The sequence below is a fragment of the Egretta garzetta genome, unplaced genomic scaffold (assembly GCF_000687185.1).
Source record: "Egretta garzetta isolate BGI_Z169 unplaced genomic scaffold, ASM68718v1 scaffold299, whole genome shotgun sequence".
In the NCBI taxonomy this organism is placed as follows: domain Eukaryota; kingdom Metazoa; phylum Chordata; class Aves; order Pelecaniformes; family Ardeidae; genus Egretta; species Egretta garzetta.
In genome coordinates this window covers 382,349-396,210 of record NW_009260696.1, presented here as the reverse complement: position 1 = coordinate 396,210, position 13,862 = coordinate 382,349, and the positions used below count along the sequence as shown (strand labels likewise).

The 13,862-nt window shown below is 39.9% G+C and overlaps 1 protein-coding gene across 1 annotated transcript in view; it reads left to right on the top strand.

Moving 5' to 3' along the window:
- The window catches only part of MAD1L1 (mitotic arrest deficient 1 like 1), a 392,177-nt gene that overhangs the window by 9,451 nt on the left and 368,864 nt on the right, over positions 1-13,862 (top strand). Inside the window, exon 8 of the mRNA XM_009645922.2 lies at positions 1,069-1,130. Within this exon, the coding sequence (XP_009644217.1) occupies positions 1,069-1,130 (62 nt within the window). The remainder of the gene's footprint in view (positions 1-1,068; positions 1,131-13,862) is intronic.

Below are 13,862 nucleotides of genomic sequence, written 5' to 3'. Positions count from 1 at the left end.
TGCATGGGGTTGTTGTGACCCAAGTGCAGGACCCGGCACTTGGCCTTGTTGAACCTCATGCAGTTGGCCTCGGCCCATCGATCCAGCCTGTCCAGGTCTCTCTGCAGAACCCTCCTCCCCTCAAGCAGATCAACACTCCCACCCAGTTTGGTGTCGTCTGCAAATTTGCTGAGGGCACACTCAATCCCCTCATCCAGGTCATTGATAAAGATATTAAACAAGACTGGCCCTAGAACTGAACCCTGGGGGACTCCGCTTGTGGCCGGCCGCCAACTGGATTTAGTTCCATTCACCACCACTCTCTGGGCTCGGCCACCCAGCCAGTTTTTAACCCAGCGAAGAGTATATCCATCTAGGCCATGAACTGCCAGCTTCTCCAGGAGAATGCTATGGGAGACTGTGTCAAAGGCTTTGCTGAAGTCCAGGTATACAACATCCACAGCCTTTCCCTCATCTACCATGCGGGTCACCTGGTCGTAGAAGGAAATCAGGTTGGTTAGGCAAGACCTTCCCTTCATGAACCCATGCTGACTGGGCCTGATCCCCTGATTGTCCTCCATGTGCCTGGTGAGCACACTCAAGATGAACCTCTCCATAACCTTCCCTGGTACTGAGGTCAGGCTTACTGGTCTGTAGTTAACCTAAATATGTAAACTTGTTGATCTGCAGAGCTATACTGGTGTCTGACCAGGTTTAGATAATACTATCTGGTATTCACTGAAAATACAAAGCTATAGGAGGAACTGGAAGAGGAGAAACGGGCACTTTGGCTGTTTCCTCGGTGTTGATGCAACTTTTCTTCTCTGCTGCCAAGAGTGTACCAAAGTCTAGTACAGTGATGGTAGCTCACAGGGTTAGATCATCTGTAGTGCTGGATTTCAGCTGTGGTGATAGGGAAAATGTGAGGGCTGGAGAATGACAACCCAAAAGTGCTAGATAAGAAGACAGTGAAATCCACAGGAGGAAAAGGAAAGACACTGAGTTTGAATTTTGAGAAAACTGGGTGGAAAAATGAGCTGTTAGAACATTCATCTATATGCCTAACTGTTCTTTTGGTATCTACTTTAGAAACTTCTGGGAAAATTAAAAAGCTGGGAGAAACTGGACCAGAGCACTGGCTTGAATATCAGGTATGTGCTCACAGCTCTGGAGGGAGTTAAAACTTTTAAAGTGCTTTCCTTTCCTCTTAGTCATCTAATCTCCTAAGTGTGGTAGTCGTGCTTTCTTGCTATCTCTTCATGTGGAAGCTCTTCTAGTACTTTTTGTTATAGATGAGAAGAACCATAAGATACAAACTGTTATAAAGTATCTTTGGGAACTAACAAATGTTTTTCACCAAGTCAGCTTGACCGATGTCTCTGAGGTCAAAGTTCAATTTTGAGTTCTTTGAACTTCTTGCACGTAGCTACATTCATGTTTAGCTAGCTTAATGAGCAAACTTTTAAGAATTTTAGGATATGTCCAAAGAGGAGAATATGTGTTACTTAATGATAGAATACCAGGTTGGAAGGAACCTCAAGGATGTGACAAATTTTTGTAAGGACCTCTGCAATGTGACAAATTGTTGTAAATATGATTTCTTTAAAATCTGGATATCAAAATAAACTGCCAGATCATGTTGTTGTGACTTTTCTTCCCTAAAGCAGCTGAAGAACAGTTGTTACTTTAGTTATTTTGTCTAACAAGAGAAATGGAATAAACACTTTCTTATAAGAGGGAGGGAAAAAAAACCTACCCCCCAGTGGTGTTTTGTAACACCAGCTAGTCTTTTTGTGTACTGGTACTGAACAACTCCTTCTGACATCTGGAACACTGAACCAGATTTGTTAGGGTCTCTGGTATGTATGTGGTATAAAGAGGGGCTGGAAATAGCGCATTTCTCTTCCGATCATTTTCTTCCACTGCAGAAGATTTTCTGTGTAGCTACAATGCTTTTGTGTGTCATAAATTCCAGACCTGCTTTATTTTATCTAAATATTTACATAGTTTTTACGCTAGAAGAAGAGATGCTTCTTTATAAATGTCTTGATATGAGCATTATAGTACAGATCACCTTTCATATTGGATCAATATGGAGCATGAATTGCAGAACCTAATTTTACCAATTGTTTCTTTATTCCATTCATTACATGTGCCCAACAACAGAGCTATGCCTGGGAGTGCTGGGATTGTTCGGAAGTAGGAGGGTTTGGGGATGCACACATGGTTTGGGTGCACTATTGCTTCGTGTAAAAGATGCTTGTGTTCAGCTTGGGAAAGCCCCCTTAATTTTTTCAGTGTTTTCTGTTTAATGAGGATAATTAACCTTTTTCTAGAGGCATGCTAGTAGGTAGCATGCTTGAGGTTCTCTCCTGCATCTGCTGAGGATACATACATTTAGATGAAGTTAGAATTGTGCTAAATCTCCTATGGCAAGGAATGGACAGAAATAGTATGAATCCTTTTCACAAAACCTGTTCTATCAGACACTGGAGTAAAAGCTTTTTACTTACCTCAAGCTGTTAAAGGTTTAATGAGGTAATTTCACAGTGGGAGATAAATGGAACAAAGTGATTCTGCTTGTTGAAGTCTAATAACTCCTTCATTTAAAATCAGAATATTCACTGTAAAGTGTTAGGTTTTTGATTGGGCCATATTGTTTAGTGCTATTAATGGCATCTTCTCATACAGAAAAGGGAATTGCTCTTGAGAAAAATCATCTTTTGCATGCAATTGTGCCAAGTGGAACTGGATGATTTCCCCCTCCCTCTTTTTTTTTTTTTTTTTTTTTTTTTTTTTTCCTTTCCCTCTTCCTCAGACTTCTTACAGCATGAATTACATTAATTTTTGGTCAGGGTTATGAAGATGATGGAGGGATCATTGTCCTAGTTAAGTTCCTGGAGTATGCTGTTGGTGAAAGTTTGAGAAGAGCTAATTGCCCATCTCATAGTAGAAGAAGATAGCAACAAGTTGGATGGTTGTCCCAAAGAGCCAGAGCAACATGCTGCTTGCTAATAACTAGATAAGCAAGGAAAAAGGGAATGCATTAGGATTTCTCATCTTTTCTTATCATGTTCTTCATTCTTACTAGAGAATATAAGGGAAGTGCATAGCGTGTGATGTTTTAGGGGAGAATGATTTTTCATTTCCTCCAGCACTTTGATAGGGCTTGTTCTGTGTCTGCTCTCGGTGGTTTCTGTTCACTGATTGCCTGGTCCCAGCAGGCTTTTTGTCAGATTGGCTCATGATCAGACCTTTGAGTGTAATTTTATGCAATAATACTTGGAAAGGAGGTGCAGCCTTTAGGAGTGTAGTGGTAATCCTACTGGTTTTAGTACTGGTCTCTTTTTGGTAACAATGAAAGAGCTAAGTGTTTCTAATGCTTCACCTTTTGGGGGAAAACAATTTCATTAACAGTTTACTCAAAGGCTAATCTTATGTTTGCTGGTTCTGGATTCCACTTGTAAGCTCCTGGGTTTTCCTCTTGCTATCGTAAACTATGGAAACAAAGACGGCTTTAGCTCTAGAGCATATTGGTGTGTTTGCATCGCCGTTGTGCGGTGTTCTTTCCAGAATTTGCCCTTGGAATTATGCCTGCCTTATACAAATGTTATATAATATACTTGTAAGCTGCACAATACCCAGGTAATAAAATAATATACACCATGGTTATGTATGGTTCATGTATACACATTATGAATCTACATAGTCTTTTTTGTGTTCAGTTATGTGTCCTTTTGATATCTTTATCTTCTTACTGCCTGATTTCCGGTATAGTTGGTTCTGTCTTCTATCATGGATGTAATTTTGTCTTGTAGGTCCTTTTTGTATGTTACTGTTATGCTGCCAGGGATTTTCATATGTTTGTTATGTGTTGCTCTGACTTGATATTACTGCTGTAGGATTTGGTTTCAACTGTAAAAGGAAAAACCACTGGATTTTTAAATTCCTGCTTTGTGAGTAGAAAGTCTTATTTATTTTTGAGTTTACTGTCTTCAGGAAGGATATTCATGTATAGCTATCGTAGGACTTTGTTACTAGGCAAGCGTTGTGTTGAGAAAACAAGTTGCTTGCACTCTGTCTCTCCAGGATGTGCTGATGTAGGTTGTATTTCTTCAAAATCCAGTATTTGTGTAATTGAGCTGTCGACCATCTTCACTGAAGAACCGCGTTAATCATGACATACATGGTTGTTTTTTCAGAGTTGGACTGTTAGCTTAGAGATATTTTCCAGGTAGTTTCTTGACTGTGATTAAACAACATGTATTTTAACAGAAAAATATTTCTGGAAGGTTGTGTGCTAGAGAAAGCAGGTGCTTTATTTAGATGACAGTGTGCAAAACTATCCAGGAGATGGCATCCTTTCTCCTGCTCCTGGAGAAAAGTGGTTTTCTGCTCCAGTCTGACAGGCTCAGCCTGATGTAAAAACTGTCAGCTGGGCACCTTAAGAAGGGTCAGCTAGTTTAAGGGAAGTTGTTTGTTGTTGCTATCAAATCTTTTAAAATCTTTTTAATGCTACATGCATGCAATCACTGTCTCCTTGTCCAGTACTTAGGGTAGTAACTTGGTATGAAAAAGATTTGTGCATATTTCTCTAATGGCAGAGTAGAGTTTTTCCAGCCAACTCTGTAAACTTCATATTTACAGTGAGGGTTCTTGTTCTGTGAACTTTTAATCTAAATAAGCCTTTTTTGCTGCTACTTATCTATGTTTGGCTGGTATTGCTTTTATCCTTTACTGAATTAGCCAGGTAATTTTGCTATTCATAAACAGATGCACATCATTTTGCATCTTTCTGTACCCCAGGGTGTATCAGGTATGTTTTAAAGGTGAGGCGGTTAGTAAGTCAGGTGCTGAAGATACTGATAGTCATTGACAGCAGCTGACAAGGGTTAATGCTAAATTTGCCTTTGCATTTATCCATAAGTGCCAGAAGATTGAAAGTTTTGAAAGGTTGAAGCTTTGCCGAAAAGTTGCGCAAATTTGTGAAGGCTGACAGGTGGGCCACAAGCAACAGCTTCAGAGTAGTTTTAGCCCAAGCATTTTATTTTTGACAGAATAAATAGTAATGTGTGATGTGGGGTTTGTTGGTTTGTTTTTTTAAATTTTTTTTTGTTTTGTTTTGTGGTTTTTAATTGGAAATAGTGGCTATATGAAGTTTTTGTTTTCACCTGCTGGGCTAAAAGGTCTTTGTATACACAGCAGAATTATTTTATATCAGTGACAGATTTTTGATGTTAGAGTAATCAAAGATTGCAAGGTGATCAACTATGTTGATAATACCTATTTAAATAGGTCTTTCCTTTTTGGGGCACCATATTCTGTTGCAAATAGTATTTTCAGCTTGTTTGTGTGTGGAAGATAAAGCAAAAGGTCTTGTTCATATTACTTTTCGGAATCATTTTCCTTTTTTTCCATGCCCGTCACAGGGAGCAATGGAGAGATTAGCTGTCCTTTTCTGAAGGGCCATGGAATACAGTATGGAAATTAAAGGTGAGGCTGACATATCAGAAAAAAAAGTAGTGTGCTTGGACTCTTCTCTGTTGCTCAGAGGCTCCAGTCATGGTCTTGGACATCCTGGACTTGCATCTAATTGTGGTTATATTGGAAGGCAGCACTCAGCCCCCTGATGCCTACGGCGTAAGGCTGACCTGGAGGGACTTGTAGGTTTAATGAAGCATGGGTTTGGAGAGTACCTATAGTCGTCCTTCAATTTGCAAGGGTAAATTTAGTTGGCTTCAGTGATGATATCGCATTAAGCTGCTGTAGCTGTTTTGCATGCTTGCTGTCCAGGCCTGTAAAGAGAAGTGCAGATTTGACAGGAATTCAGACCAATGCTTAAGGACCACTTTCTCTTAGTGGAGCCTGCCAGCTGCAGACAGCAGACACTGATCTGCTGACCTGTCGCCTAGAGCCAAAGAAGTGAACCTGTTAATGCTGACCTGGTTTTCTTTCTGAAACATCTGTGGGCTGGCTGGCTGACAAATCTTGGGGAGTAGCTTCCTGCAATGTCTGAGACCAATTAAGAAGAGAAAATAGTGTGAATGTGTATGCATTTCCTCTCTAAGAAAGGGTTTAATTAAGTGGCAAGCATCTCTATTTAGTACAGTGGTTAGCACAGTTGTAATTTGTAATTACACAGGTGCTACACTCAGTACGAGAAGTCCTTCTATGCAGATTCTGCTTTTGGAGTTGGGGGGAAGGGAGGAGAGAGGGAGGGAAAAGGGAATCAGATTTCTTGATTCTGCATTTAGTGGTGGATTAGTGCTCTTTTTTTTCAGTGAATAGGAGAGAAGGGAGAATATTGGAGTTCTCTGCTTTCCTTTTTGAATCTTGATTAACTATGCTTAGCTACTCTGTACTCTCTTCCATCCAAGGCATTGAATATCTTTGCAGTAGTGAATGAAGCTCATAATCTTCTCCTTTCTCAGAAGGTAGTAATTTACCTTTCTCTGAATGTCCGTTATGAATAAGTGGTTACTGGTTTAAAAAAAAAAATCTGTTGACAGATATACAAAGCAGTGCATGCTGAAATAATCTGAATTGCTCATATGCGTTTCTGGATACTTAATTAACTGCAACCAATCAAGACAAGACTGGGGGTTACTGCTGCTAGTTCCAGTAATGCCATAACTCTGGAATGATAGCTCCATAGTTGAGCAAGTATTTTTATTGGAGTAGCCTGTTGTAGCCCTCTGTTCTTTTGTCTCACCAAGTGAGAAATTGATCTAATTAAAAGTTTTTGATGCTGGCTGCTGTCTGTAACTGGACCACTGACCTGAACTTAAGTGCTAATTTCTATTTTTGGGGGGGTGTGAGGGTGTGGGTTTGGGTTGGCTAATGGCAGCCCCCTACTTTAGAGCTAAGTCCCTAATTGGAGAAGAAAATTAGAATTAGCCTAGTATAAGGATACTGAAACTTCATTTAGTACATCTAAGTTTTATGTAAATAATTGTAATTTATGATCTGTGAACATACTGAAAATTGCATGACTGCTGTTTACGAGATTTCCAATATAAAACAAGCTGTCTCATCACAGTGGGAATTCCCCGGGCACCAAAAAGGGAGATAAACGCTACACAGGGGGAAACACTAATTAAAAAAACCCTGCAAATAAACAACAAAAACCAAAACAAACAGAAGCAAGCTATACCTGTTAGAGAAACTTTTATAGTTACGAGGTCTTGGCTTACCTCATGGAAAGATTATCTGCTGTTGTCCTATATAGACACAGTGCTACATTTTACAGTTACTTTTAAGAGCTTAATTTTGTCACTGAAAAATTTACCTTCCACTGAAGGTGAAGGCTTGATAAACGTTAAAGAATTCACTCTGTGAAGAGGGTCAATGTATGCAGGCCGCTGATATTCCACAAAATCCCTCAAAATAGGGCTTTCTGCTGGCTTCTGCACAGGGATTTGTTGGTGAATTTCTCTTGCGTAGTCCTGCCAGGACAAGTTAGTCTCAGCTTAGAGGAGTTCTGCCATTTCTATCACATGCGGCTTTTGACTCAAGTATCTGTGTGAAAGTGTTCTGTTTCTACCTGGTACTTTAAGGATCTGCAAGTACTGCAGAGGTGGTCCCACAGAGCAAAAAGTAATCTAGAATGGAAAAGAGCTTTCACAGAATCACACAGAATGGCAAGGGTTGGAAGGGACCTCGGGAGATCATCTAGTCCAACCCCCCTGCTAAAGCAGGTTTACCTAGAGCATGTTGCACAGGACATCATCCAGGTGAGCTTTGAATATCTCCAGAGAAGGAGACTCCACAACCCCCTGGGGCAGCCTGTTCCAGTGCTCTGTCACCCTCAAAGCAAAGAAGTTTTTCCTCATATTCAACTGAAACCTCTTAAATTTCAGTTTGTGCCCATTGCCCCTTGTCCTGTTACTGGGCACCACTGCAAAGAGTCTGGCTCCATCCTCGTGACATCCACCCTTGAGATATTTGTATGTGTTGATGAGGTCCCCTCTCAGTCTTCTCTTCTTCAGGCTGATCAGTTCCTTCATCAGATTTACTGTTTGGGTGCATAATGACTTGTGCTGTTCCAAAGCAGGGCAGAGGAAGTGGCAATGAGCAGCCGGTGTTGGAAGGGATGATGAGGGTAATCATTGTGTTTATTTAGAAATAAAGGTTACGTGCTCGGTGTTTTTAGGACGTGGTATGTGTAAAAGATGAAAGCATTGCTTTAGAAGCATTTAAAATCTTCTTGAGGGAGAAGTGTCTGAACAGTTCCAAAACAGATCTTTATCTTTAGAGAGTGGGATAGACGTTTCAAGAGAAAACTAATTGTGGTTGTCTTACAGTAATTGTATGTGCACTGAAGCCACCATTCTTTACATAGAGAAATCTTGGAGGAAGCTGTCACCTATTGAACGTGACATGCAGCATATGATGGAGTATTGCTCTGAGCTCTTCTCTGTTCTTTGTTATCCCGTTATCTTATGTTAAAATGTACTTTATTCTTCACTTTCTGCAGTACCTTATGTTTCAGCTATGCTGGACAGAATGCCTTTTGTGCGTGGTGGGGAGAAAATATACCTTTGTTATCTCAAAATCTGAAGCTCCAGTTTTCAGAGGAGTCAGAATGCAGTTTTGGGAGACTTCAGGCCATGTTTGGGTGTTGGAAAGGAGTAATGTATTTAAAAATGATGCTTGGAAGCCTGTTGTCAAATCTGTGCTTTAGCCAGAGTTTAGTCTTCTCCCATTCTTATGGTGTTGATCCACTTAATTCTAATACGGCAACCATCTGCACCTCTTTTCATAGATTTCTTAAATATTGTAGATCTGTTCCTGCCAGTAATTCACTGAAATGCTGGGCAAAGCTTCCTGCCATATTTTCCTATCCAGTATTAATTTTCTCCCCAAACACTGTACTTATCTCTAATGTTCAAAAATATTAGTGTTCTTTCTCCTTTGCCATTAATGCTTGTATTTCCATTTGAATATATCAGAGTAATAAGTCTTGAGGGTAACGGAAAGATAGGAAGCGTGTAAAACATAATGGATGAGCCCCTGACATCTAGGCAGACTGAGGCTGTAATGTGTAATCAGAGAATCAGAGTGAGAAGTAAGCAAGCTCACATCAAAAACATGTCTGTCCTTGCTTTGCATTTCAAAGCTCTGGGAACAGTTAAAGAAACTGCCTTTTCAGGATCACAGATCTAGCACTCTGGAGATGGAGAAGACTTCTGAACAATAGCACACTGTCCATCTTCGTTAAAGAATAATTTGAGGAACTTCAGTAGTTCACCTGCTGGAACTGTACGGAGAATAACGAAATCAAAGAAAAGATGGATGATTCTTACTAGGGGAATAAGAACTTTATTTTGGAAGTAAAGATGTCAGTGGACCTCTTTTTTTACTGGAAAATATCACTTATTTTTCCATTGACTCTTTTTATTAAAATATAGAGCATTGTCCCAGCTTGAATATAGGGTGCATTTCCCAAAACAATAAACTTAAAGCTCTTTTTCTGCTAGGAACAGTAGTGCACTTAGAAATGTATGTCTTTGGCATAGCAGGTGATTCGTTTGCCATGGGGGACTCCCACACTTCATGTTGTGTGGCTGCCATATTTCTTGCAAGGAGTGTTTGAGATGCTGTTGAAAAACAGTTGGGTAAAAGTTTGCTTTCTTCTAGCATGTAGTGACCCGTGTTATGTGTAAATGGCTTGAACTTAGGTGCTCGCTCTGCTGTGAAGGAGAAGCTTTCAAAAATACAGACACTTTTTATAAAGAGCCACTTTCCTTACATTAAGCAGTCCTGTTTGCCTTAAAATGAAATTATCATTTAAATAGCAGAGACTAACCAGCAAGGGGGTGGTTTGCTACCGTCAGAGAGCTCAAACACTCGTGCTTGGTTTTTATTCAGCCTCTCAGTTGGTCGTTTCCACAGACCCAATAGCCACTATAATCTCTAGCTCACTTTTAATTTTACTTTTCCATTTCCATTTCAGCATCTTTCAGTATTTCAGTTCTAAATTTTCTGCTGGGGCTGTCAGTGTGCTATGCCTTCCCTCTCCCTTAGATGTATAGTGTGTTATACTTCATTTATCCCCAAAGTTTTGTTTTTGTAGAGCAACTTTTAAACAAAAATGGATCCTGTATGTGCTTATTGAGGTTGATTCTGTTTTAGGGTATAAATACCTTTTTTCAAAACCCTTCTCAAAATGCCCGGGCCTTTTCTAAGTAGAAGCAAAACAAAATGCTTCAGTAAGTATTCAGACTCTTGTATTGTGCTGCTCCCTTGTGCTACTGGCCATGACCTTTACCTACAGGGCAAAGAATCTACCTTCTTCATTGGATCAAGGAGTACCAAGATGGATTGTGCCAGACCAAGGTAATAGCTTTCTTTGTCTGGAGAATTGATTATCTTATCAAATAAACCACAATAGCTCTTATTTATCTGAACTTCACTGAAACATTTGATCAAGAGAGCCACTTGGAAAGTATAAGCCATGCAGGAGAAGATGGAAATTAATAGAAGAATTGTAGGGTGTATAAGGAAATGTTTAAGCAGGGATAGATTTAGTATTGTTGAAAGGAAAATGTGAGGATAAGTAGAATTCCTCAAAGATTAGCCTTAGGATCTGCTTTATTTAGTATTTCTATTAATGGGTTTGGTGCAAAAATTTGGTGAGTGCTGATAAAACTTGGCTAATGATGCCAAGTTCAGAGGATTCATAAATACACAAAAGCTGGCTATGCAGAACTGAGCGACCCTAAGGATTAGAGTAAAGAAATGAGACAAAATTCAGTAAAACAAGACACGAGGCTCCACGGAATTGGGAGCTGAATACAAACTTCTTTTGTAAAATGTGTCACATGCAGTGGAAAGGACTAGAAGGGCTGTGTGCTTGTTTACAACAGGATGGCTGTTAATTCTCACACATAGGATGCACCAGGACTAAAACTTCAGTGGAGGTGGAAGTGTTGAAGTGCCTCTGTAGATGGCCTGGGAGATGCTTCTCAGAGTTCTGGTCACCCACTGTGAAGGAAGATAGTGGGAACTAAATGCAGAAAAAGGTTGCTGAGAGCCCCCTGAACCAGTGGTGAATGGAAGGACTGGCCTCTAGCAAAGGGTGGCAGGAGATGTAATTGCTGCCAAGAAATACAGGGATGGGGAGGAAGAGAAGGAAGTGGGTTCAATAGCAGTGAGAAAAAGCACCATCTATACCGAAGACTAGCATTGGTAAGTATATCAAATCGCTGTAACCCTGCCATGAATACAGCTAGAAGGGGGGTTCTAAATTTTAGAAAGACTTAAGTTCTGAATGCAGGTTCCAGTGGAGTCAGAAGTACACAAATTAATGCTGCTAAGTTGAAGCTCCAGAAGGTTATGGACGAGATTGCCTGAGTTCATAATAGCGAAGGACTAGACAGGACCTAAACTAAAAGATCCTTTTCAGTCCCACTTTTATGTGAATGTATACCTACCAATCAAGGGAACGGGCTCAAGAACAGGGAGAGTGGAGCAGTATATTTTAGTTTGGAATTGCAGGCATTGTTTAATACCATGATGCTGAAAAACTGCAGTTGGGAAAGGGCAGGGGGGGTTTAGTGAATAAAAGTACACCTTGTTCATCTTTCTGCCCACACAGAACAACAACTGTGGACAGGGAGCTGAAGTGTGAGAACAGCTGACCTTTGTTCAGGTTGAGAAATAAGCAGTTTGCTGCAAAATACGCTGAAATGTTAAGAAGAGATTATCTGCCAGTGTAGATAAGACCAAAATATGATTTGTATCATCTGAGAAGCTTTTCTGAGTCTATTTGGTACAGGTTATCTTGATGCCGTTTTGAAAATGATTCATTCCTGGTTAGTGTTTAACCTCATCAGTGCCTAGAGCAAGGATTCATACTTCTGATAGTCTCTAGGAAGGTGCTACTTTAATCTTTTGTCTTTGGTTTGTCATCAGTGCAGGGGGGAGTTCTGTACAGGATCAGCCAGGAAAGGTCTATTTCTCAGTTTTAATTGTACTTAGTAGGGTAGCTAGCATAGCAACATCAATATGGGGTGGGAGAAAATTGGAAATTTATGAACATTAAACTGTTTCATTTTTCTAGCATCTTTAAAATGCTCGTAGCTCCAACAAGCTAGCTTAAATGCCTTGTGATATTATTATGTAAGCCTTGTCCTTAAGCATCAATCTTTCCTCCCTTGGGACTTCTTTGCCAGTGAATATTTTTGACCGAAGCACGTCTTTACCTGGGCTATATTCTCTTTCCTCACAAACTACATCATTAAAGGGAATGTGCTTGTAAATATACCTTTATGCATGCATTGTTTGGAGAGAGAAAATTAATGTGGCTTGTAGTAGCAAAAGCAATGCACAATGTTTTCCAGCATTTCTTAAAGGGCATAGTGAACTTGAAATGTTAGTGAGTTAAAAGATTAATGTGATAAGTGCTTCAAGGTTCTCTTGAACTAGCTGTGATTATGTAAGTGTTGTTTGTTATTTTAAAGTAACTTAGAGCGCAGAAATTGCCGTGTTAGATTGGATTATTTACTAATCCATTTCTGGTGCAGTGTCAGAGACAATGGCATCTGGGTCTGGATAGGAAAATACAGAGCAACGTGGAAGACATGAAGCAGACTTTTAGAATGAAAGTTTGTTAACTCTATCAGCATGGATTTTACTTCAATATAAAGAATTTTATTTAGTGTCCCCCCCCACCTTTTAAAAGTAAAAACTCCTGCAAATGGGAGAATTATGCATAGAATGAATAAAAAAATGTTTTGCTTTGATATTCTTTGTTATGATCTTTCTTATTTGATACTATATGCAACAAAGCTGTAAAGTATTAGAGAGAAGTGAGATTCTTAAATTGCTGGTGTTTCTGTAAATGGTGCCTTTTTATCTTGCAGCTTTGTCTGAGGAGACAAAATGAAAAGTGTTTTTTGTCTTAACCTTGTGATTGGATTTTTACTGTGTGTCTGCTCCTTCCTCTATGTACCATGCTGCTAAGCGTGTGATGCAGGTTTGTTGGCGTCCCTCTTCTCCCTGAACTGATGAGGAAGAACTGTAAGCTAGAATGTCCAGCCCGAAGTGAGCTGCCTGTATGAGAGCAGACACTGCACCAGGCTGTCAAGAGAATTGGGCAAGATTCCCGTTTTGAAAGTGAAGATGGGAGATGTTGGGGGCTGAGTGGATCCCTGTGTTCAGTGAACACCTGGAATCAGTTAGGGTATGGAGGTTATTTTCAAAGTGCTGACCTGAACAGCTGTAATAAGAAGTCAGGGCTCCTGTTTTCAAATGAAGCTTTGAAGCTTTCTGTGGGGTTAGAATAGCTTGTAGAAAATGGAGCTGGCCTGTTCAGTAGAAAGAAGATAAAACATGCCCAATTATTCCGCATAGCCAAGGTAGTTAAGAGGTGGAGGTGTATGGAACCTTTTTTTTTCCCTAGTGGCTGCTGATGCACTAAAATGTGTTCTGCACATATTTTGTTCATCACCTAGCAGTGAAAAGTTTCTTGTAATGAAGTCATGTCTATTGCAGAATGTCATTCTTGTAAGAGGGTGATATATTTTGGAATAGTGTGTTAGAAATCTCTGTACATTGCAGCAGCTCTCAGCTTTTACTGCCCTTTGTTATAAACGGAAATAGGATCTGTCAGAGAGCCTGACCTTCCAATGTAGGTACAGTTTTGGCTTTTCTAGAAATGTATTTACTTGAAATCTTGTGCGTCTCTTCTCTCCTTTTCTAGTAGTGCTTTGACTCAATCCTTACCCACTCCCTTTCTCAATGTTATTCTCAGCTCTCTTGTCAGCAAAGTTAACAGTTGCTATGCCTCTTTGCGTGGAGTAAAGAGCAACTATTGCAAGAATCACTTTCTAGCACAAGTTGTTCTTGCTGGAATTGCTTTTGAATTCTCACTACTTGTT